The sequence below is a fragment of the Beta vulgaris genome, chromosome 6 (assembly GCF_026745355.1).
Source record: "Beta vulgaris subsp. vulgaris cultivar EL10 chromosome 6, EL10.2, whole genome shotgun sequence".
Classification (NCBI taxonomy): Eukaryota; Viridiplantae; Streptophyta; class Magnoliopsida; order Caryophyllales; family Amaranthaceae; genus Beta; species Beta vulgaris.
The window spans coordinates 11,319,075-11,346,488 of record NC_079207.1 but is presented as its reverse complement, the minus strand read 5'-3'; the positions used below and the strand labels follow the sequence as shown (position 1 = coordinate 11,346,488).

Genomic DNA, 27,414 nt, shown 5'->3' with positions numbered 1-27,414 from the left:
GTGAAAAAGGGGATATTCTTGGTGAGATTTGCTGCAATGGATTCTAGGGATCAGGTGATGACTGGACATTATTTTTTTGACAGTAAGCCTGTAATTGTGAAGAAATGGCATGCTGAAATGGATTTTGAACGGGAGGAGCTTAAAACTATACCAATCTGGGTACAGTTAAAGCTTGGTTTGAAGTATTGGGGTGAGAAATCTCTTCACAAGATAGTTGCTCAATTGGGAGACCCTATTAAAAGAGATGAAGCCACAAGGAATCGTGATAAGTTGCAATATGCAAGGGTTTTGATAGAAGTAAAGATGAATCAGAACCTACCTGATAATATTGATTTTGTGAATGAGCATGGAGAACTCACTACAGTCCCTGTGCACTATGAATGGAGGCCATTGCATTGCATTAATTGTAATGGTATGGGTCATGCTGCATCAGACTGTAGATTCAATAAACCTCAGAAGAAATGGGTTAAGAAACCAATACAGCAACAAAAGGAGATTGTGCAGGAAGTTGAGAAGGATCAAGTTGAGCTTCAACCTGTGGGGGGAACAAGCTGTACAGAGGAGACCTATAGAGCTTGATCCAGAAGGTTTTCAGAAGACTTTGAGACCTATCAAAGTTAGAGTCCAGAAGACAAAGGAGACTAGTGTAACTAATTCCTTTAGTCTATTGCCTGAAGGAGACATTGGTGAGGCAGAATTGTCTCAGGAGGAAATGAATGAGGCTACAGTAGTAATTGAGAGAGGGGACTCTCTCCATCCTAATGGATAGGATCCTATGTTGGAATATAAGGGGAATTAACATGGCAAAGAAGCAAGAGGATGTTAGATCATATATTAACAAAGTCTCTGCTGGCCTTGTTAGTCTCCTGTAGACTAAGGTGAAGGTTCCCAATCTAGGAAATCTTTACCAAAGAATGTTTTCTGGCTGGTGCTTTACCACAAATTCAGCACATCATGCTAATGGCAGAATAATCATAGCATGGAAGGCAGGTAGCTTTCATATAAACATAGTATCTGCATCTAGTCAATATATACACTGTTTTGTTCAACCTGTGAGTGGTAGAACAGGGTTTTATTGTACATTTATCTATGCTTTTAATGAAAGTAAAAGCAGGGAGATATTATGGGATGATTTAAGGAACTTGTACACTCAGGAGCCTTGGATTATATGTGGTGACTTGAATTGTGTGATGAATCCAGAGGAGAGGATTGGGTCTTTGATCAGAGACACTGAGATAAGGGATATCAGAATATGTATGAATGCTTGTGAATTGTCTGATATAAAGAGTGTGGGCAACATGTACACTTGGAATAATAAGCAAGAAGGCAACAGGAGAGTCTTTTCCAAACTGGATAGAGTAATGGCTAATTCCAGATGGCAAGAAATTTATGATTCAGCTGAAGCTTGCTTTCAAAATGAGGGTGAATTTGATCATTCACCTGCTTTAATAACAGTGTATCCAAGAGATAACACTAGAGTGAAGCCTTTTAGGTATTTCACAATGTGGAAGAGTTCTCCATTATTCATAGATATTGTGAAGAGAGGTTGGAGCTTGAGTGTTCATGGCACTAAGATGTATGTAGTTTTGCAGAAATTAAAAGAAGTGAAAAAAGGATTAAAAGAGTTGAACAAGACAGGGTTTGTAGAAATTCAGGTAGCAGAGGTTGCAGCTTATCATAGGATGATGGATGCTCAAAAATTGATGCACCAACATCCTGGAAATACAAGGTATGATGATGCTGAACTTATAGCAGTGAAAGAATATATTTGTAAACATAAAACATATATTGAATTTTTGAAACAAAAAGCTAAGATAGAATGGATTAAGAGTGGGGATGAGAATACCACCCTTTTCCATCAAAGTATCAAAGCTAGAAAAATTCAAAACCATGTTTACAGTATATATGATGCTGATGGGAGATGGGTGGATGATGCTAAGGAGGTCACAAAAGCTTTCTTGGCTTATTATAAGGATCTTCTTGGTACAACAGAACCTAGAAATTCAGTATCACCCATGGTTATGGAATGTGGTCCTGTACTCACTGATGCTCACAAGGATTTATTAGAAGCTCCTTATACAATTGAAGAAGTAAAACATGCCCTATTATCAATACCAGGGAGTAAAGCTCCTGGTCCTGATGGCTTCAGCTCATCCTTTTATAGGGATTCATGGGATGTTGTGGGTGAAGAAGTGGTCCTGGCTGTTCTTGATGTCTTACAAAGTGGAAAATTATTGAAGGAACTCAATACTACCACTATCACTCTCATACCTAAGGTCAAGTGCCCTAAGAGTGTGAAAGAATTCAGGCCCATCTCCTGTTGCAACACAATATACAAATGTGTTACAAAGGTTCTATGTGGGAGGCTGAGACAGATTTTACCTGATATAATAATGGAGAATCAGGGGGGCTTTGTACATGGAAGATACATAACTCATAACATCATGGTGGTACAGGATTTAGTGAAAAGTTATGGGAGGAAGAAGGCTTCACCAAGCTGCATCTTAAAGATAGACATCCAGAAAGCCTATGATACAGTGAATTGGGAGTTTTTGAAAGAAATTCTTATTCATCTGCAATTCCCAGCTAGATTTATTCAACTAGTAATGCAATGCATAAGTACACCTATGTTTTCTCTGATGATTAATGGTTCTATGGAGGGATTTTTCAAATCATCAAGGGGGTTGAGACAAGGAGATCCATTGTTCCCTACTCTTTGTGATTTGCATGGAATACTATCAAGGGTATTATGCAAATGAGCAGAATAGATAAGTTTCAGTATCATCCTAAGTGCAAAGCAATGAGGTTGACTCACTTGTGTTTGCAGATGATCTTATACTTTGCTGAAAGGTGATTATCCTTCATTGTATCTGTTATTGGGGGCATTTAAATTGTTATCTAACACATCTGGGTTGAGAGCAAATGTACAAAAATCTGCTATGTATACATGTGGAATGAAGGAACAGGAAGTCCAAAGGATCATAGATGCATCAGGATTTGAAAGGAGTTCATTACCTTTCAAATATCTTGGAGTCCCCATCTGCTCTAAGAAAATCACTACTGCATAGTGTGAAGTTTTGACAGCTAAGATAACCACAAGAATAAGAGTGTGGAGCTCCAGGCACCTTTCTTATATGGCTAGATGTCAACTGATCAATTCAGTTCTGCTCAGTATTCATGTTTACTGGGCACAGGTATTCCATCTCCCACAGAGAACACTTAATGATGTTATTAAAGCTTGCAGAGCCTTTCTTTGGAGTGGGCAGTATTTCAGTAGCAAACCTGGGCTAATAGCATGGGAACAGCTTTGTACCAAGAAGGAAGCAGGTGGCTTAGGCTTCAAAGATGTGAAGTTATGGAATATAGCTTGTTTGGGAAAGTATGTATGGGCAATTTCTACCAAACAAGACAACCTATGGATAAAATGGGTTAATGCTGTGTATATTAAAGATGATGATTGGTGGGATTATGTCCCAGGACCTACAACTAGCTGGTACTGGAGATCTATTTGTGGAATCAAGGAAAAATTGAAAAGATTCTACACTCAAGCTGATTTACAAGCCATGATGCAATACTCAGTTAAAGAAGTGTATGGAAAAATGAAAGGGGAACAACAAAAGCAAGTGTGGGCTAAGAGTATCTGGAATAGACTTAGCATTCCTAAACATCGATTCATATATTTGTTGGCAATTCAGCAGAAGTTAAATACTACAGCAAAACTGGCTCAAATAGGCATCAGTGGATCAGCATTATGCCTATTATGTGGTACTCAAGATGAAACTCATCATCATCTCTTCTTTCAATGTGTATATAGCAAGACATGCTTGATTCAGCTCAAGCAATGGATGGGGATTAAATGTGATACACAGGATCTGTTGCACTTATGCAGATGGACCAGAAGAAGCAGATTGTCTATGTTTAAGAAACAAGTGTTTAATGCTGGAATTGCAGCTATATTGTATCAGATATGGAAGAGTAGGAACTCCAGCTACTGGAATCATTGTATACCTATAATTAGTAGCACCATGAAAATTGTAAAAGCTGAACTGAAAATGCGTATTACTAATGTTATACCTAGTAAAGTGTCTAGAGCAGATCAAACTTGGTTTAGGAGTTTAAATTAGATTGTACTTGGTGATGTAATATGGCTTTCCCCTTGGGTAAAGGGTCCAACCTAGTTGGTTTGTTTGCCCTTGGGGAAATTGGGTGTTTGGTTTGAAAATCAATAATATTACCTTAATTAGCAAAAAAAAAAAGTACACGTGGCACGTCGTTATGAAAAAGAAAAGAAACTCTTCACGCAGGACTATGAATAAGTCACAAATCCACGTGTCAGGTGTAGATTAGTGCACCTAGAACAGGTGGACAGAGCTACGACATGCGCAAGTCCCTGAGCTACGCGCAAGTTGGTATGCTAGGCGCACCAGCCTGGCTTTAGAGGTGCCTTTGCCAGCTTTATTTTTAACGCTTTTTAAAAGATATCTTTTATCCTTAATTACGAATATCTGATTTTACAGGATAAAATCTGTTTTTAACTATAAAAAATACATTTTGAAAATATTTATTTGTTAAAATAAATCAATTCAATATTGAATTAATTGGACTTTTTAAGGAATTACACTCAAAATACAATTAATTATCATGAATAATTATTTGGGCTTTAAAATAGGACTTTAACACCTTTCAGAATGGTTTTGAATGACTTTTTAGACTGGTGTTCCCTTCGGTCGGACCAATTAAGACCACGGTATGTTTCATCATCGGATCCTTAAATGAAGAGACACGATTATGTGATTATAGGTTGTAAAATGTGGTTTGTGTTAATCTAATTTACTTACTTAGCAAAAAAAGGGAGGGGGAGCACACAAATTTTCTGAAAGAGGGTATGAAGTAATTATTAGGAAATTTCCATTAAAAAACACGTAACAATGATAAATGAATGAAGAAAGTACAAGTCAATAACTTGAATTGGCACTTGTTAATGGGTAACCCATTTAGAGGTGATCGGGTAAGGGAAAGCTTCATCTTGATGTGTCCCTTGAAGAATTGAGGTTTGTTTTCACACATTTGAGGTTATGATGATCGAGATACAAACATTAACAGTAGACCAAACTACTTTGTCATACATAGTATAATGTACATCTTCCATCATTCACAAATAAGTGTAAGATTGTTGTTTTATAGTTACTATTATCAATTACGTATTTACTTTTAATATTTTTAACAATGTCAAAGTTAAAATCATGAAAATTTTGAGTACTTGAAATACACGTCGAACAAATTCATTAATATCCTACATAACCCTTTAATACATCTGCTTTTTCTCTAATCGCTATATTTTGACTTTTTTACTATACATTTGAGACCTTTCACCAATAATTTTAAACTAATATATGTACTTCCTTCTAAATACATCCTAGACTTTTTTACTATACTTCCTTCTAAATACATACAATATTTTCTGTTTATATGTTATCTAATTCACTACTTTGTTCATTAATATCTTTAATTATGTATAAATAAAAATTATAGAAAGTTGATTCTATGAAAGTACGCATTCAATCGAACAAGTAAGACAACACTTAACTATATTATTTCTTATACATTTGTAAGAGAATATAGGATAAGTCGTTGAAGGATGGATAACGAATACTATACAAATGTTGCAAGTATCAAGAAACGGAAAAAGTAAGCAGCAGGTGATAGCCTATTGGTGTTGGCATCACCTCCGATTACAGAAATCATGAGACCGAGTCTCACCCCTTACAAGGAAAGGATCTCCAATTATCTGTCCTCCTTGCAAGGGACTTCATCTTACCTTAAAAAAATTAGGAAACGGAGGAAGTCCAACAAAAGTTAACGTATAAGATGCTTGATTCATCACAATGCAAGGGATTTCATCTTACCTTAAAAATAATAATTAAGAAACGGAGGAAGTACAACAAAAGTTAACGTATAAGATGTTTGATTCATCACAATAAATATTATCATAACATAACCTTTTTATAAAAATATATTAAGTGAAAATTAGATATATTAATAATAAAAAATGTGCATTAGCAATCGGAAAAGACTAGCGAACTAGCGATTAAAAAAAGGCAAAGTGTATAGAGCATGAAATGAAATAACGAAAATACAAACATGGGACTGCCCCGCGCGCAGCACGGAGTGTATCACTTTAGCTACACAATCCATTATTCATCTTCGTAGTGTTTCAAAACTTGTCCGCGATACTACGAATTCGCTTCTTATCCTTCCAAACTCACCCGCATGTTGCACTTGCACTCAATATCATTGTCAGATGTGAAAATTGTTGGTTACTTGAGGGTTTGATTGAACTCCACCAAATACATTAATATTCATTGCACCTACGTACATCATATCAGGCCTCATCATAACGGGTATATATGTTGGAGTTACGTATGGAGCCTGCTGGGGTTGGCTTTGTCCATTCCATCTTGACATCATCTGTCGTATATATTTTCAAGGATAGAAGGATTTAATTAACATACGTAATTATTTCGCTCGTTAAGAGTCATGAATACTTATGTATGTCTTGACATCATCTGATCTAGATTGCATTTTTATCTATCAAGTTTCATCGCGGCTCATTACCTCCTCTAGATAGGTAAAACACTAAACATGAACAATACAAATTTATGAAGAAACACACAGATTAGGTGTCTATTTCTATCAACTTAATTTTGCTAAACTTTAATCGATCAGTTTTTTTGAATTTACTTGTTTAATTGAATTAGACTTACTTTTGCTTAACTAGTATATTTTGATATAAAAAGTGTAACTCAAATATTGTGTGTTAAAATGCATATAACTTCCTCTCCATCTTGTAATATAAAAAAATACCATGAGCATGGCTGTAAACAAATATTAATAGATGTGTTCACCCTCTTGTTTTGATTTTTGCTAAAGTTATGAAGGTTGACTATTTTCCTAGACGTAACATGATTATTCTTATTAAACTTATTCTGAAAAGTTGAGGACCGAGGAGAATATATACTCTTAAGAGTACTTTAAGATAGAGTTGCATAATAATCATGAATGTTTTGCAAAAATACATGGTACTTGCTCTAGCTATTAAAGCTATTTAGTGTGATTGTAGCAACATCATGCTGCATGCATGAGAGAAGTAATGAAAAGTTGGTAAGTTTAGCTTTTTGGGTAGTGGAGAGAGAATAAATACGTAAAAAGACGTTTAATCGGCAAATTGTTAATTGATTAAATACTCCCTCCGTCCCATAATATAGTGCTTATTTCATTTTTGGTGGTCAAATTTTAAAATCTTTGACCGAATATTCTCATTTGTATATATAAAAAAACATATTCATGTAGGATCTAGTTAGATTCGTCTCAATGTGTAGTTTCATAATATCAACTTTTTATATTTTTTATTAATAAGGAATTGAAGATATTAAAGGTCAAAGTTACGTTTTGGAGACCGTGAAAAAAGAAACAAGCACTATATTATGGGACGGAGGGAGTAAAACGAAATAAGATTTTACAAAGAATTGGTAAATTTTGAATTATTGTTGTCATACAATAGTTTAAAAGTTAGACTTGTAACTTAAAAAATACTCAAAAATTAAGAGAAAAGTACATAAAATATTAAGTGATTTGAGAAAAAATTGTTTAAAAAGATTAATTAGTATAATAAATGAACCAAGCGCTTTCAAAGTAGGGGAAGAGAAGAAAAAAGAGAGGTCTACCAATTATGAGATAAAATAATGTAAAGCATAGCTTTTTTATTTTCAGGGAAAAATAGATTAAAAAATAAGAGAGTTCATTACCATACGACTACTTGATGGCCACTGGTGCGGGCTGGGCGAGCCGGACCGTGGGCCGTAGTGAGCTGGGCTAAGATTTCATGGCCCAGGACCAGATCGTGAAATTCATGGGTTGGGCGGGCTCCGCGGGATGAAAAATCTTGGCCCACACCGGTGTATTACCGGTTTTCACGGTTCGTAGGTCTGGTAAGCTGGACTGGGCTAACGGGCCGGCATGAGAATTTTTTTCAAAATTATTTAATCATTTATTATTGTTACATAAAATCTTTAAAATGAACTAAAAATATATACAAATATTAATATTAATGAATAATTTCATTATTTTTAAATTTGATTGAATTATAATATATGCAATTTGATTAAAATATATACAATCTAATTAAAATATACACAATTTTCTTCAATATTTACTTGGATTGGGTTGGTTTGGCTCATGGGTCGGATTGGACCGATTTCATAGTCCGGGCTGGGAGATTTTAGTAGTGGGCTGGGCTCAAAAAATCTGGCCCATGGCCCACCCACCAATTTCACAGTTCGAACTGGGTTGAACCGGACTTTTTGCTAGCCCGATCCACACAACCCATAAGGGGGGCTGGGCTGATTAAGCCCACACTGTTAGCCATCTCTACCACTACTCACTTAAAGCATACAACCCTAGTCGGTAGAGAAACTCTCCTATGCTGAAAAATGAAAGTGCCAACACAGAATCAAGGAATTTGGAGTTTGTAAAATGTATAGATTATCTTTTCGTTTTTTCACTTATAACTTACCTCAATTTGAAGCTGTAAGGATTTAATGTACTTGGCCGTGTCATCAAGGATCGCGACATCGTCTTTCTGCAAGATGTAGTACACAAACAATACGATTTAAACGGGGTTATTAAACGCAACTCTATTTTACTAATGCAACCCAAAAAATTCTCATTATCATATTCTTCTTAAAAAAACACTTTCCTCTCTTAAAATATACTCTCCTCCTTTTTACTTCATCCTACTTGAATGAAACAATAACAACCATTTCATCCAATTTATATGAAACATAAGGAAGTATTTCATCACGGTTACATGAAATAGGACCAATTATTTTGTTCAATATACATGGAATAGTGATTGCTATTTCATTTAATTTATATGAAATTCTAACAAACCAAATAACACCAAACTAATTCCCAGACCCCTAAATGAAAGAGCCTCTTGAGTCTTGACACCCTTCTTTGAAACAATGTGAGTTCATTAAGATTTTTCAGTTGAGAATCAATTCTTCCCAAATTTTGAAAGGCAAGCACTGCAATTGAATTTGTGCGTATCTTCAAAAACACAACTGAATGAAGGAGACTCAATATTATGGTATACCACTATGGCCAAAAATCAAATGCACTGCTTCCTCTCTACCAACTTGAAATTACACTTGAAATCAAACAAGTCAACGCAAACAACATAACATACCACACTTGTTTAATGCATCGTATTGTAAGCAGTACCATTGAAAGTACATACATTTTTGCCAAGAAAAGTAAAAAAAAAATCTTAATTGCAACAATTTCACATAAACAAAGCAATTTCGCAGAATAAAGCACGAATTTGGGACCATTTATCACCGATTTCGCAACAAAGGAGAACCCAAATATGGAATTTCGCAGTTTCTTTCAAAATCGTAACTCGCAATTTGCATCAATAACTGAGCAATTGATTTCGACCACCCGCAAGTTTCATCCTTTTGAAAATGGAGAAAGGAGGAACATGAAGAGGGAGAAATCACGAAAATTGAGAAAGGCGGAAGATGAAAATGGAGAAATCACTTAATTTATTGTTTGTTATGAAAAAATCACGCTGAAAATGGAGATATTGATAGAAATTTATTAGATATTAATCTAGAAAATTCTCCATAGTATTAGAATGATCCTGTAATTATAATATCTAGAGTAATCTAGGAAAATATCCATGAAAATATCTATGTTAGAAAAATCTAGATATCTTTCTAGAATGATGTATAATAATATCTAGCCTAGGGAAAATCCTAGAAAAGTCCTAAGAAACATCTAGATGTAAAAATCCTAGAAAATCTAGAAGATGCACAAGTTTTCTTACCAAACCTATAAATAGGTGATGGTGTAAGCATTGAGGATGTCTGAAAAACAACATCACAAAGTTAATGAAAAAGTCTACCATTTTCCACAAACAATCTCTCCCTTTACCATCAAACAACAACATTCCTTGATCAAAAACATCTATTAAACATAAAAGTTAACTACTACTTTTGCTAAACATTTCCAACATTTGGTATCAAGAGCCACTATAATCCAAAGCCTTCAACAATTAAACACAAAATAATCCAACTCCCTTAAAAAAAAAAAAACACCACATAAATTAAAATGACTTCCCCAAACACTTCAACCTCAAACACATTTAACTACCCTCAAGTTAATTGGGTACCCACATTTAAGGGAGAAAAATATCAACAATGGTCTATCCAAATGAAATCCATATTTATCTCACAAGATTTGTGGGAGTTAGTACAAAATGGTTATGATCAACCAAATGACTTTACCCAAGAAGCTACTTGGGATGAAGCACGTCGCAAGCAATATAAACAAAATCGGATAAGGGATAATTATGCCCCATCCTTGATCTATCGGGGAGTACATGAAACTATTCTCCCTAGCATCATGGCTGCTACAACGGCCAAGGAGGCTTGGAGTATCCTGGAGACAAAATATAGGGGCTCCGAAAAGGTAATACTCTTCAAACTCTAATCTTTATGGAGAGACTTTGATAATTTATTAATGGTGGAAAATGAAACAATTCAAGAATTTTTTAGTCGAGTAACAAATATTATAAATCAAATCCGAACTAATGGAGATAAAATTGAAGATGTCCAAGTTGTTCGGAAAATATTAAGAAGTCTCCAATAAAGATTTATCTAAATTAAGTTTAACTGAATTAATGGGCTCCCTTCTAGCACATGAAGATAGAATGCGGAGATTTATAGAGCAGCCACTAGAACAAGCTTTTCAAGCAAAATTAAAATTCTCTAATAATGGAGAAAATAAAAGTAGAAATGGCTACGGTAAAGGAGGTACTTCATATAACCGTAGCAGGGGGAGAGGAAGTTATAAAAATCAAGGAATCGAGAAAATAATCAATCTGGCTCCTATTGCAATTTATGTAAGAAAAATGGCCATAATACACAAGATTGTCGGTATAAGTGTAAAAGATGCAAAAAGCACACTCATTTTGAAAAAGATTGTTGGTTCCGGCAAAAGGAGGAGGCCAATTTTACGGAAAATAAGGAGCCTAGAGATCAATTATTTTATACATGTTTAAATGCTCACCAAGAGTCAAATGATATATGGTATATTGATAGTGGTTGTTCAAACCACATGACTAGCAATAAAATTCATTTGTCAGTCTGGACGAAAACATAAAAACACAAATTACTCTTGGTGATGGAAGCAACCAAGAGGTTGCAGGCAATGGGACAATAGCCGTTAGAACAAAAAACGGCTCGTCTAAATTTATTTATGATGTTTTCTATGTCCCCGGACTTGCACAAAATTTATTAAGTGTAGGCCAACTAATTCAAAGAGGCTATATGGTGAAATTTGATGCTAATAAATGCCTCATATTTGATAAGAAAAAGGCAATTAATTACCATTACTCAAATGGCTCCTAATAAAATATTTCCATTAAGAATGCAATTGGAGCATGATGTTGCCCTAAGTTCTATGGTGGATGAGTCCACATTGTGGCATTTGAGATTCGGGCATCTAAATTTTAACAGTTTAAAACTGTTAAAACAAAAAGAAATGGTGATTGGGCTTCCACCTATAACTAATGAAAGAAAAATATGTGAGGGCTGTATATATGGCAAAATGCATAGATTGCCATTCCCTACTTCATCCTGGAGGGCCAGAGCTCCATTAGAGCTTGTTCATGCAGATATATGGGCCCTACCAGAAATCCGTCTCTTGGCGGAAAAAGATATTTTCTATTATTTGTCGATGATTTCACTCGCATGATGTGGGTTTATATCTTGGAGAAAAAGTCGGAAGCATTTTCCCACTTCATGCAATTTAAAGCCCTCACAGAAAAACAAAGTGGGCATTCAATAAAAATTCTAAGAACAGATCGAGGGGGAGAATTTACAAGTAAAGAATTCAACAGCTTCTGTAAGGAGCATGGTATAAAAGAGAATTAACTGTCAGACGCACACCTCAGCAAAATGGTGTTGCGGAGAGAAGAAATCGGACCATTGCTGAGATGGCCCGAAGCATGATGTAAGGCAAAAACTTGCCCAAATGTTTTTGGGCCGAAGCCGTACATACGACTATCTACATTCTCAATCGATCTCCCACGAAGGTCGTCATGGGTATGACACCCTATGAAGCTTGGCATAAAAGAAAGCCAAGAGTGGAGCACCTCAAATTATTCGGGTGCATCGCATATGCCCACATCCCGAAAGAAAATCAGGAAAAACTCGATGGAAAAGGAGAAAAATGTATCTTCATTGGATACAGTGACCAATCTAAAGGATATCGTCTCTATCAACCCGAATCTAAGAGCCTAATAATCTCAAGAGATGTCATATTCGATGAAGGAGCTCATTGGACGTGGATGGAGAATGAATCTCAACCACGTGAAGGAGATTTTCTTCCACCAAGCCCAAGAGAGGATGAAGGCCCAAATCATCCAGCAACACAATCATCCTCCAGTCCATCATCACCGAGATCTCCAACAACATTCTCGAGATCGGTGAGTCCAACATCAGATCAAGCTCTCAAAGCTCAGCTCCAGTAGTACGGACGTTCACAAAGAGAGCGGCGACCACCAAGCTACTTGGAGGATTTCATGCAATCAAGCTATCATGGCTCTCTTCGCTAGCGAACCACAAAGCTTTCAAAAAGCATCACGAGAAGAGAAATGGATCGAGGCCATGAATGAAGAAACCAAGGTGATTGAGAAAAACAACACATGGGAGCTTGTTGAGAAACTTGGAGACAAAGAAGTCATCGGTCTCAAATGGGTCTACAAGGTCAAGTATAACGAAGATGGCTCCATCCAGAAATACAAGGCTTGTCTCGTCGCAAAAGGTTACTCCCAACAACCAGGGATTGACTTTAACGAGACATATGCTCCTGTTGTCCGCATGGAGACTATCAGGCCAGTCCTTGCTCTTGCTGCTCAACTTAAATTACCAGTCTTTCAATCAGATGTCAAGTCGGCATTTCTAAACGGTGAGTTCGAAGAAGAAGTAAATGTTGAGCAACCGCAAGGATATCTCATCGAAGGCAAAGAAGACATAGTATACCGCCTTCGTAAAGCTCTTTATGGGCTTAAACAAGCACCCAGGGCCTGGAATAGCAAAATAGATGGCTACCTACTTCAAAATGGGTTTATAAAAAGCCCAAGTGAGCCATCACTATATATCAAGACCCTAGGATCACAAGATTTTCTCATATTGTGCCTTTATGTAGATGATCTAATCTACACAGGCACTAATCCGAAAATGATCAAAGAATTTAAGAAGACAATGATGTCGAAATATGAAATGACCGAACTTGGAGCCATGAAGTACTTCCTTGGCATGCAAGTCAAGCAAAGCCCATGAAGAATATTTCTCTCACAGGAGAAATATGCAGACGACCTACTTAAAAAGTTCAACATGAGTGAATGCAAGCCATTGGCTACACCAATGGCACTTAATGAAAAGCTATCCAAGAATGATGGCAAAGAGAAGGTCGATGCATCAATATATCGAAGTCTGGTCGGCTCTCTCATATATCTCACACACACGAGACCAGACATAGTACATTCTGTAAGCATTGTGTCAAGGTTCATGAGTGAGCCAAGTAAAGCTCACCTGGCAGCAGCAAAAAGGATTCTAAGGTATGTCAAGGGAACAAAAAGTTATGGAATTCTGTACGAGACAGAGGAAAATCACAAGCTTACAGGATATAAGACAGCGATTGGGCCGGAAGCATTGACGATCGGAAGAGTACAAGTGGCTACGTCTTCCAGCTGGGAACCAAGGCTATTTCTTGGTCAACAAAGAAACAAGCTACAGTAGCTCTGTCATCAGCAGAAGCAGAGTACGTAGCAGCAACAAGTGCAGCATGTGAAGCAGTATGGCTTAGAAGAATTCTCGATGATCTACAACAGACATCAGAAGAACCAACAACTATCTACTGCGACAACATGTCTGCAATAGCCATGACAAAGAATCCAGTCTTTCACAGTCGCACGAAGCACATCGAGATACGATATCATTTCATCCGAAAGTTGGTCGACAAATAAGAGATCGAGGTTCAATTCTGCAAAACAGGGGAGCAGCTTGCAGACATATTCACAAAAGCAATTCCAACTGAGAAGTTTATCCAATTCAGAAGACAACTAGGAGTACAAGAATTTTCAGATTAAGGGGGAGTATTAGATATTAATCTAGAAAATTCTCCATAGTAGAATGATCATGTAATTATAATATCTAGAGTAATCTAGGAAAATATCCATGAAAATATCTATGTTAGAAAAATCTAGATATCTTTCTAGAATGATGTATAATAATATCTAGCCTAGAAAAAATCCTAGAAAAGTCCTAAGAAACATCTAGATGTAAAAATCCTAGAAAAGTCCTAAGAAACATCTAGATGTAAAAATCCTAGAAAAATCTAGAAGATGCACAAGTTTTCTTACCACACCTATAAATAGGTGATGATGTAAGCATTGAGGATGTATGAAAAACAACATCACAAAGTTAATGAAAAAGCCTACCATTTTCCACAAACAATCTCTCCATTTACCATCAAACAACAACACTCCTTGATCAAAAACATCTCTTAAACATAAAAGTTCACTACTACTTTCGCTAAACATTTTCAACAAAATTATGGTGGTATAGTCCTAACAAAACCCCCCAGATCAGAAATGGTAGAGGGAGAAAGTAGAGAGAAACTGGTAGATAGTGAAGTGGTGAATGGAGTTGTGATGGGTATTTCGGATATTTTACTGGGTTGTATAAAGTAAAGTGAGGTTGCATTTAGCAACCATGTTTAAACGACGGCTGAAAGTTATTGAGATAGATAAAATCCAAAATCCAATCCAATCCATCCGAATTAGTAATTCGGATCAGATTCGAACTGGATTCGGATTGAGATTTTTTGAAAAATTGGATTTTTCGGATCGGATTGGATTGAGGGTAATTTGATCCGAAAATCCAATATAATCGAATAGTAATATGCCTTGTATTATGTATTTGGATTGGTCTCAAGTGCTTAACTAATTTTTTTTATCAAAAAAACTTACTCCATAGCCCAATACACATAGCACTTTAATCCTTCCTCTAAAACAATAATTGCGCTTAATTCCTCATTTCCAAAATATACTAGGTTGTTGTTGTGCTAAACTTATTTCATCGAAAAACTAGAATTAAAAAAAAAAAAACGAATTTTCGGATCGGATCCAATCTAGAGTATGAAAATTCGGATTGGATCGGATCGGATTCAAACACTAATGGTTTGGATTCGGATTGAAAATTTGAAATCCTAATTTTATTCGGATCGGATTGGATTCGGCCCTAATCCAAACCGCACACTGAACTTTCACCCCTAGAAACGGGATTACCAAACTATCAACTTTTTTTTTTGGTAAACTATATCATTCGACAATTATTGGCTATGTACGATATTCATATTATATCGCAAAAGTATATATTTCCTATATTGCTAACATCTCATACACTCACCAAGCAAGACTTGGTCTAGCGATAAACGTTTGGCCTCATGACTTTAAGGTCGTGGGATCAAATCCCACTAGGGACACTTTGGAGTGAGGTTTCCTTTACCATCGATCACCCCTCCCTCCAAAGAGTCTGACTTGCAAACCTGGCTAATTATACCTTTGCGAGGTGCCAAGTCAGTAGGGTCCTTCTTCTTACCAACTTTTAAAAAAAATCGCACACCCAACAACATACAATATATATTAATAATTTGCTAATAACTACCAACTATTTGTTAATTGTCAAACACGATCATTGATTAGTCTAAAGGTTGTATCCATGAAATAAAACATTCACTAGTATTTAGGCCTTGTGTGATGTCCCGGGTCAGTTATAATTATCAAATGTATCATTATTCATAAATTTCGTAATTGATACTATTAGCTTTTCATAATATTTTGTTTAGTGCGAGATTAGAAAATAGACGTTATGGCATGATAAGTTATTTAAAAAAAAAAACTTCTGTCGGAATTGGGGGATAAAAATACTAATTTCAATGAAATTTAGATAAGAGAAAGTTATTACTTAATAAAAGGGCTAAAGTTCAAACGATTCGTTCACATGTTTTTAAAATTACATATAGTTATAAAACTTTATCATGTTTTACTTTGAAACATTATTAAGCATTGATATTGTAGTGGATTAGTTGTTAAACTCTCACATTTCATTTCAACGGTATTGTGTATGAATCCTAGTAACTAAGTATTATTTATTTATTCAGATTATAAACATATTTATTAGAAGTTTGACAAGAGTGTCATACATCGTTCCTCTAATAGGAACGTCTTTTAATATATTTTTATAGATGTTCCACAAAGGCACCGACCACCGGTCAAGATCTTGATCTATCTTGCTAGGATAGATTTAGGTATTTCCTAAATCTATCTAGAAGAGTTTACTTAGATGAATTAGGAATAAAAGAGAGAACATTTGGGAAGTATTATATTAATTTAAGCCTTTAAGGAATGTCTCCTTATCTCCTAATGCTAGTCTAGTTAGGTTTATTGGTTTTACTATAGATATTTTCTCACCATCAATAATCTTTTATAGCCTCAATTCAATCTTAATGTGGTTCAGATCAGAGCTATCCAAAATTTTGGACTAATCCAAAAGCTTCCTACTATTACGATCGGTGGTGGGTATTCATGTAAACCCAATGGCCGTAATTACATATCGATTTCTAAATACATAATTTTTTTTCTCCCGATGCATTGCGATCCATTGCTGCTTCTAGGTGTAAACTGCTTCTATGTTGGCTTCTTGGCTCACTGCTGCATAGTTCCGTTGCTGGTTATAAGCTCGTGTTTGTCTGTTTGTGCGGGTTACATACCAATACAAGATCATTATAGCAATACGTCTTCGGCAAACGATTTGGTTGACATGGGTTTTATCCGGTTAACCAATAGTAGTATAACTTAAATTATGTTATTTAAAGACAAAGATTGCAAGGGGGTGTACTGTTAGAATAGTTTGGTGTTGGTCCAAATTTGAAAGTTGTTAAACTTCTTTGTTGTTGTCCCACATTTGTGATGAAGGAAGTTGTACCTCAATATATATAGAAGTGTTTTCTATTACATTAAACATGTTATAGAGGAGATAGTGGACAATCTCTTGCACGTCGCCATCGCTTCCCTTTAGCCGTAGTACACGCCCAGCGCCCCGCCTGGCATGGTATGTGTGTGTAATTGCTATCTTTGGGGCCCAGTTGGTTTAATTTTTGTTCCACTTCAAATCTCTTGGTTGTTACACTTTTGTAACGATTTTATTAATCGTCATTATTTGCTGACTTAATCCTTTATGAGTGTTGGAGATTCTCTCATTAGTTCATCGGTTATATTTGTCCATTTCTGCTCTTATAAATAGCTCATTTTCTTTTCAGAAAATATACAACTTAAAATCTTCTTTCTCTCTTCTCACGAAATACATATTCCATCATATTCCTTCAGTTCAAATTCGATTCCCACTCCATCTACCAGATTGTGTTTATTCGTGGAGGAGACGTTAATCGTGGTCACTAGAGTCGGTGTTTGCTATCCAATCGCGCCTATAGTGGAGGTCTATCGACTTAGAGTAGTGATCGATTTTTCCTATACTAGTACCAACAATCTAAGTCGATATTATGTTTAGTTCTAGTATATTAATCCGAAAATATTTCTATTGCTCAACCTAATAATACTCTTATTACCATGTCCCAAAAGATTGTCCTTGATCTGTCCAAATCTGAACCTTTGGATGGAAATAACTTCAAATGTTGGTCTGAAAAAATATCCTTCTTTTCCAACGGTATGATATTGATTATGTGTTACATGAAGAAATTGTTCTTGATAAATCTACCACCAATTATGGTATTAAGATTTGTAAGGACAATCGTTCTGTTAGAGCAATTATGTTGCATTACATGGATAACTTTAGGTTTAATATTTATTGTGAATGCAACAGTGCTAAAAAAATGAACTGCTCTTGATAATGCTAAGTATGGTTACTAAGAAATATGTTGCTAAGTCGCTTAAGTTTGAGATCGTAGATGACAATTCCATTATGGAACAAATTCATGAATATGAAAGTCTTGTTTCTTTAATCATTATTAAAGGCATGTCAATCTGTGATTACTTTCAAGCCAATGCACTCATCGAGAAGTTACCTTTTCTTGGAGAGAAAGAATATAAGAAGAACCTGAGGCATAAGAAAAATGATATGAAGTTGCAAGAATTGGTTACTCATATCAAAATTGAGGATGTTAACAGGAGCCAGGAACCTATTAAGACTAATGCTTCCAACTCTATTGTTATTGCTGAATATAAGAATGCATGTACATACAAGAGTGGTGACCAGGACAACAAGTGCAAAAGGTTTGATGGAGAATGATTCTACTGCCACAAGAAAGTTCATTGTCATGCTAGGATTATAATTGAGAAGAATGGAAACAAAGGCAACCAGAAAAGTTACAACAAAAACTACAAGGCTCATAAAAACAATTCTAGTCAAGGAAAGCCTCAAGCCAATAGGATGTTGTTGTTGTTGTTGTTCTATCTGAAGTCAACTTGGCTAATTATCAAGTTGAGTGGATCGTTGATACTCGACTACACGTTACATCAGTGCCAATAAGGATTTCTTAAGGAGCTCAAAGATTCTAGTGATGGTGAGAAAGTATAAATGGGAAACTCCAGCAAAGCTCGGGTCCACAACAAAGGAAAGGTCACTCTGAAACTCACTTCTAAAAAGACTTTAGCTCTTGAAAATGTGTTATATGTCCCTGATGTGCGTAGGAACATTATTTCTGGGTCTTTACTTAATAATGTTAGTGTTAAGCTTTCTTTTGATTCTGGTAAATTAGTGCTGTTTAAGTTTGGTCAGTTTGTTGGCAAAGGATTTTGTAATGGTCGTATGTTTGTTTTGGACGTTAAAACGAATGCATCATATTCTTCTGCTTATATTGTTGAATTTGTTGATACTTGGCATTCTAGACTTTAACATGTTAATGTTAGGTCCATTAAGCGCATGCATAGCTTGAATTTAATTCCAAAGATGTCCATGTCTAAAGTGCGAAAGTGTCAAGTGCGTGTTGAGGCCAAGCACCATAAGAAACCTTTTAAAGAAGTAACCAAGAGGCAAAATCAGTTGTTAGGGTTGATCCATTTTTATCTTGCGGCTATAAGAATGTTGTGAGCAAATCTGGCCATAAGTAAAAATATAAGTTTTATTGATAATTGTTCAAGGTTCATTAGAATTTATTTGTTATTTGCTCAAAAGCAAAGATGATGACGGGGGCATGTTTTTTATTAATGAAATCGAGGTTGAAAACTAGCTAGATAGAAAAAATCAAGAGACTTAGGTTTTATTGTGGTGGTGAATATGATTCTGACTTTCTTGCTGATTTTTGTCAAAAGAACTGCTATTGGTAATGAGATTTTTTCCCTTATACTCCTCAACAGAATGGGATAGTTGAGAGGAAAAATAGAACTTTAAAAGACATGATGAATGCAATGTTGATTTCCTCGAGTTTATCTGACTTTTATGTGAGGGGAAGCCATTTTATCTGCTTCTTATTTTTTAAATAGAGTACCTCCTAGGAAAGTAGACCAAACCCCTTGTGAATTGTGGAAAGTTTATCATCCCAACCTAAATTTTGTGAAGGTTTAGGGGTGCTGACTAAGATTCAAGAGGGATAAAATTATACCTAAGACGATACTATTTTTGTTGGTTATGCCTTGAATAGTGCAGCTTATCGATTCATGGCTAAGGATGCCAAATCTGGTTTTTATGGTCATATTTTTGTGTCTAGAGAAGCTGAATTTTTTGAAGATATATTTCTTTTGAAGTCTTTTAGACCTGTTGATGTTTCTTTGGAGTCTTTACCTTCTTCATCTTCTCCACCTGATGATGGCTTGATGTTCCTGAAATTGTTGTTGAAGCCTCTTTTGAACCTAGGAGAAGCAAGAGACCTAGAGTTGAGACCAGTTTTGGGCCTGATTTTATTACTACTTTTATGATAGAGTATGGTAATGATTTAGATGAGTCTTTTCTACCTGCTTTTATTGTTGGGGATGATCCTAAGACCTATGATGAAGCCATGAGATATGTTAATGTTGTGTTATAGAAGAAAGCCATTGATAGCGAAATCGAGTTTATTATGTCTCACTAGTAGAATAAATGCTATTTGCTGCGGTGATATTGCTGCGGTTTTACCCATACGCAGCAATATATCACGTTAAAAAAAAGAAAAAATATAAAAAACTATATTGTTGCGGTTTCTATCGAAAACCGCAGCAATATGGTTTCAACGAAATTTTTTTGAAATTTTTTGACTATTGGACCAAATATATTGTTGCGGTCTCTGGCCAAAACCGCAGCAATATATTACAATAATATAAAAAATTATTATTTCAACCTATTGCTGCGGTTCCTAAAATAAACCGCAGCAATAGACTTTTTTAAATAAAAAATACGCGCGGCCCATTAGGGTTTTGTTCCTTCTCCTCAACCGTTTAACAAAAAATTTCTCTCTCTCTCTCATTTCCTCCTCATCAGCCGTTTAGGGCAAACTCTCTCTTCTCTCTCTCTCCTCTCTCCTCTCTCTCCTCTCTCCTCTCTCTCCTCTCTTTCCTCTCTCTCTCCTCCTTCATTTCCGGCTCTCTCCTCCTTCATTTCTGGCTTTCTTCGCTTATTCAGTATACATACGCTTACCATACGCTTACCATAAATAAGCGAACGATTTAGCCCTTAGAGCCTCTCAACAACAAAGTCGTTTCTCTTCATCTCCTCTCTCTCCCATCCTTGTTCGCCGGCGTTCATTCGTCACCAACAACGTCGTTCGCCCCTTCGTCGCCCTTAACGTCTCGAGTTCGTTAGTTTGTTCGTCATTGGTTCGTTAGTTCTTCGCTCTGTCGCCGGTCGCCGTTGTACCCACCACCGTTTTTGCTCCCAGTCGGTCGCCGTCGTTCGTCTCCACCACCGTTTTTGCTCCCAGTCGGTCGCCATCGACCGTCATGTTCGTCATTGGTTCGTCGAGCTCGTTCGCTGTCCGCGCCAAGTGTCTCTAATGTTTAGGGTTTCAAGATCTAATCAATTTTCCTTTAATCTTATTGATTCAATGTATATCTTGTATTCTTTATTAATTCCATTTTCGTATCTTAGAATCCTTCTGTATCTCAATTTTTTTTTTCTTTTTCGTTGTTTTAAATTTTTGCTTATTCCTTTAATTTTTAATATTCTTTATTAATTCAATGTAAATTTTGTATTTTGTTAATTCCATTTTCTTATCTCAGAAGTATTATGTATCTCTTATTTTTTTTCTTTTTCGTTTTTTTAAATTTTTGCTTATTAGTTCTGTTTTATTTTTTTATATATATTTTTGTAATTAGGGTTTGTTAAATATTATTTTTATTGAATATGTAGTGATTTGGTTTAGTTACTTTTGTGGTATGGTACTTCAGTGCTAGTCTCTTGAAGGAATGATATTCTTTGAAATTTAATTGCAATATGCAAAAAAATTAATTGCAAAAAAAAAAAAAATTTTTGCACGTGTTAGGACCTATTGTTGCGGTTTTTACCAAAAATCGCAGCAATAGATCAAGATATTGCTGCGGTTTCTAGCCAAAACCGCAGCAATACGTTGTATTTTTTTAATAAGAAACAAACATATTGTTGCGGTTTGGCCTAAAAAACCGCAGCAATATTGGTATATATTGCTGCGGTTTAAAACCGCAGCAATATTATTAATACCTATTGCTACCCCCTTAATTGTTGCGCGCCCAAAACCGCAGCAATAGGGCACTTTTTAACCGCAGCAAGTAGCGTTTATTCTACTAGTGCCTAACTATACTTGGGAGGTTGTGGATCTACCTAACTTAAGTCTGATGGATCCATTCATAAGTTTAAGGCTAGACTCGTTGCTAAGGGTTTTACTCAAAAGAAAGATTTTGATTACTTTGATACCTATTTCCCGATTACTAAGATTGCATGTATTAGGGTGTTGTTTGCTATTGCTTCCATTTATGGTCTTTATGTGCATCAAATGGATGTGAAAACTGCAATTATGAATGGTGATTTAATGAGGAAATTTATATAGAGCAACCTCATAGTTTTAGAGGATTGTTGGTCAAGAACATAAGGTATGTAGAACTATAAAGTCTTTGTATGGCCTAAAACAAGCTCCTAAGCAGTAACATGATAAGTTTGATAGTGTTGTTTTATCTCTTGATTTCAGAACTTGTGATACTGATTCATAGATTTATGTGAGATATGATTCTTTTGATTATGTGATTATTGCTCTCTATGTGATGATATGCTCAATTTTGGTACTATTATGTGCGTTGTTAACTCAACCAAGTCCTTGCTCATATCTTCCTTCGACATGAAAGATATGGGTGAGGAAGATGTGATTTCAGGAGTAACATTAAGAAGACTACTTCTGGTTCCAAACTTAGTCAAGTTCACTATGTTGAAAAGGTTCATAAAAAAATTGGTTATTTTGATTTGGAGCCTGTTCGAGCTCCCTATGATGCTAGTATGTCTTTGAAGAAGAATACTTCGTTCAGGTTAAGTATGCTAAGATTATTAAAAGTCTTATGTTTTTGAAGAATTATTATCATCCCAGTATAGCTAATGCAATGAGCATATTGAGCAGGTATACTCATAACTCCAGTCATAATCATTGGAATGGTCTGGTTCATAACTTCGTATGTTCAAGTATCTTAAAGGGTTTGTGAGTCTTGAATTGTGTTATAGTGGTCATCCTCTTATTTTGGAGGGATATTATGATGTTAACTGGATCTCGGAGAGTGATGACATACACTCTACCAATGATTTTTTGTTTACTTTAGCAGGAGAAGTATTATCTTGGAAATCCTCCAAACAGACATGCATTGCAAAATCTACAATAGGATTTGAGTTTATTGCTTTGAAGATGGCTGGTCGGGAAGCAAAGTGGTTGAGAAATCTCGTGGCTGATTTTCCTTTGTAAGAAAAGTCAGTGCCATCTATTTTACTTCATTGTAACTCACAAGCGGTCATTCATATTGCCAAGAATAAGGCATACAATGGCAAGAGTAGGCATATACGCCTAAAACATCATGTTGTTTGTAGTTTGATCAAATTTGGTGCAATCTCTCTTAAGTATACAAGATTAGAGATAAATTTAGCGGATCCATTAGCTAAAGGCCTAGACAGGAAACTAGTTTCAGAAACTGCTAAAGGAATGGGATTGAACACGCCTATGTAGTAGCCCATGATGGATGCACAATCTGGTTTACCAGATTCAATGTGGTCTAACGAAATTGTGGAGCTATTGCTTGTAATCATGTTGATAATAAAAACCTTGAGGTATTATTCAAGTATCGTTGTATGTTGTACCCTTTAGTATGTTTATACAGCATGGTTGAAGATGATCATATTCATACTTCATAGCCCTTGTTGGGGTGTGCGAGCAGTTTACACTTGATGAACTCACCTACGTGATTGTGGGGACTAGTTAGACGCGGGCTATTCTCTAAAGCAATCATGAGACATAGTTGTTATGGCATAATGTATATGCGGGAACTGGTACTCGAAATCGGTTAGTTGGAGAGTTCAAGATTTTCTTCACCTAGCAATGTTTTTCCTGATCTTCTTTTTCCTTGAAATTGGCACAAGTTTGAACCAAGTGGGAGATTGTTAGAATAGTTGGTGTTGATCCTTGGAAGTTGTTAAATTTCTTTATTGTTGTCCCACAGTGATGGTGAAGGAAGTTGTAACTTAATATATATAGAAGTGTTTTATAATGTGTGAAATATGTTATGGAGGAGATAGTGGACAATCTCCCGCACGCTGACGTCGTTCGTCAATTGTTGCACACGCGCCGGCCTGCCCGGCTCGGTACACGCATGTGTGTAACTGTTATTCTTAAGGCCCACTTGGTTTAATTTTTATCCTTTTTAAATTTCTTGGTTGTTACACTTTTGTAACAGTTTTATTAATTTCCATTATTTACTGAGTTAATTCTTATGAATGTTGGAGATTCTCTCATTAATTCACCAGTTACATTTGTCCATTTTCTCTCCCATAAATAGCTCATTTTTTCTCTTCGAAAAATACACAATTTAAAATCTTCTTTCTATCTGCTCACAGAATACATATTCCATTACATTCCTTTTGTTCGAGTTCAGTTCCCATTCCATCTACCATAAACTCCCTCCATCAATTAAAGAACCTAGCTTACTTGGTTCCTCAATTATAAACTCCTTCCACCAATCAATAACCTAACTTACGTGGTTTTTCACCATAAACCCCCTCCACCAATTAAGAACTTAACTATATATGGTTCTTCAACCAAAAATTCCCTCACTCAAAAGTTTGGGCTCCTCCTGTGTCATGACTAGAGGTGTCAATTCAGTTCAACAGTTCAGTTATGGTTATAACCAAACAGTTCAGTTGATATCAGTTCAGTTTGTATCAGTTGAAATAATTAACAGTTCAGTTCAGTTAACAAACTTTTCAGTTCAGTTTAATTCAGTTTTTTCCTTTCCATTTTCAGTTCAGTTCAGTTGCAGTTTAAATCAGTTTTAACCAAACAGTTAAACAAACCAACGGTTGAATCCATAGCAGTTAAAATTTGTTGCGGTTATTTTCAGTTTCGTTTCGGTTTATTTCAATTATTGACGAAAATCACATAACTTCGACGATAATCGCATCGGTTCGGGTAGAAGTTAATCACACTCTTGTATTTGTTCGGGAAAAATTGAGCTTCATGTCGATTTTGGCCAAGTGTTTTTTCGGGTCCGGTTAAAAATTAATGCAACAAATAAGTGTTGTCGATACTTCCACAATTGCCTCAAAAAAACAGTTGTACTTCATAAAAACGTGAATGAAAGTGACATCGGTAAAAGTGTACTTTATTACTAATATATATGATTTGGAATAAGACAAATTTATGTAAGTCTATTCAAACTTTTAGTTGTATGCAAATCATATCATATTTGGTTTAAAAAGGACGTCTCATATCAATATAAATTATTATAAACTTTCTCAAAAGACGATTATACGTTTTAAAAAAGTTGTTATATTAATGTCTTACTCTTAGTGTATTAGTTCAATGGATTAATATATCTATATTAGTCATTAAGCTCTATGCATTTGAAAATTGAAAGCCTATAATCGACGTAAAATAAGTTGATTATGGATTAGCTCAAGTATCTATGTGAATCGATAAGTGAAATCAAGATAACAATACTCCATTTAAGTTAATCGTTAACGAGTTATATTCAATTTGAAACTCACGTATCTTAGCCAAACTAAAAGAAATTACAATTGATATTAGATTAGATGAATGTATCAACGTAAGTCGATAAAGTAATTGAAACTCAAAACGTTCACTTAAATTGAAACTGTTGTTATTGGAATGAGTGTATCAATGTAAGTCGATAAACTAATTCAATAATAACAATACTCTACTTAAGTTAATTATCTTTAAGTTGAGTTCATTTTGGAACGAAAGCATCTAATTCAGTTGCAACAAATGTAGAATGAGTAACTCAGTAGATTGGTTAATATAACATACTCCATTTAAGTTAATCTTCATACGTTAAATTCATATTGAAACTCAAAACATCTATTTAAACAGTACCCTAAGTTTATTTCAAGATAATAATAGTATTCTACTTAAATTAATCATCTTTAAGTTGAATTCATTTCGGAACCGAAAGCATCTAATTCAAGCAGATGTAGAACAGTATAACTCAATAGATTGGTTCAATATAACAATGCTTCATTTAAGTTAATCGTCTCTAAGTTAAATTCATATCGAAACTCAAAACATCTAATTTGAATTGAAACAAGTTAATATTGGATTAGATCGATGTATCGATGTAAGTCGATTAGCTAATTCAAGATGGCGTAAGTTCGTTTAAGATAATGGTATTGGATAATATCAACAAATGTATCAATGTAAGTTAATTAATTAACTTAATAGAAGTAACAATATCTTAAGGTAATCGTCTTTAAGTTAAGTTCATTTGAAACCCAAATCATCTAATTGAATTGAAACAAGTAGTTAATTATTGTTACTATGTCGTAGTAAACCTTATGCTTTTAGTAAGATATGAATGAAAAGGAAAATTCTATATGTAGTATACTATAAGCTAAGGTCTAGTACTGATTAAGGCTTGTTATAACGTACATAAGTTCACTTAACTGAATACAACCAAATTATAGCTGAGTAATAATAAATAATTGTATAATTAAGGTTATAAGAAATATACCTTAATAACCTTGGATTAATATAAGTTTATAACCAATAACTTAAGTATTAATGTAAGACCTATACAGGTAGTAGTAGTAGGTTAACTGTTATTATGTTACATCTTACATGTTAGTATTAAATTAATCCTAATCACCGCATGTAACATGTTCACATATTTCTAATTTATAAATTTAGAAAATAATTTCTTAAAAATCAATAATGCTAATTTAATTTTGAAAGTTTATAATTTCTATTAAGTTATAATAACATTACTAATTTTTAAAGTTACTAAACTAATAATATTAGAATTAGAAATTTACAATACTCAAATTAAAATAATCTCTATTCTATATGGGAAGAGAGGTAGGACACCAAAATATTAGAAATCTCATTTTACCCTCATTACATCTCTATTCTAAGTACTTACTTTAATTAAAAAAATTAAAATAAAAAAAGAATCTACCTAATTAATTTAAAAAATAAAAAAAAGACATTACAAAAAGAAAACCATCAACAATTGAAACATCCCTAATTTATTAGATATAATTAATAATTAATTTAATTTTCTACATCTTCTAAAAAAAAAAAATTTCTACGTATTTTCACACGCATCGCGTGCATATAAAAACTAGTATCAAAATACAATAATAGTTTATTAGTAGTTTAGGCCATTAATTTTAGAAAGATGAAAATCCAACCATTGATTAAGTTAGCAATCCATGTAATTGGACATTCTCAATTCTCATTGGTCAAAAAAAAATGTCATGGATTATGAACTAAGACCATTGATTTGAAAAAGATCAAAATCCAACCATTGGATCCCTCCCTATCCCAAAACCCTCCCTCTTTTGTCTTTTCTCTCATACTAGTTCCTCACAGCCTCCCTCTTCATCTTCCTCATTCCTCTCCCATCTTCACGTACACCATTGAATCTCAGCATTCTCTTACGCGTCGTTGTCCGCTGCTGGTCTTCGCAGTTTCACCGGCGCCGTTCGAGTGGAAAGCAGAGGAAAACGAAAGAGTGAGTTCACTTTTTTGATGTTGCCACTAATCTTCCATTTTGGACTTGATTTTGGTGGTGAAGATTTGATATTTTACACTATAATTTTATCACATCCACTTTCTCAA

General features: G+C 35.0%; 1 protein-coding gene across 1 annotated transcript in view; it reads right to left on the bottom strand.

Moving 5' to 3' along the window:
• Positions 1-6,016: 6,016 nt before the first annotated feature.
• Positions 6,017-27,414, bottom strand: part of LOC125498200 (transcription factor PIL1-like) — a 28,548-nt gene continuing 7,150 nt past the window's right edge. The window contains exons 3-4 of the mRNA XM_048645908.2: positions 8,573-8,638; positions 6,017-6,468 (exon numbers count right to left, since the gene is read on the bottom strand). Coding sequence (XP_048501865.1) covers positions 6,298-6,468; positions 8,573-8,638 — 237 coding nt within the window. The 3' untranslated portion in view covers positions 6,017-6,297. The remainder of the gene's footprint in view (positions 6,469-8,572; positions 8,639-27,414) is intronic.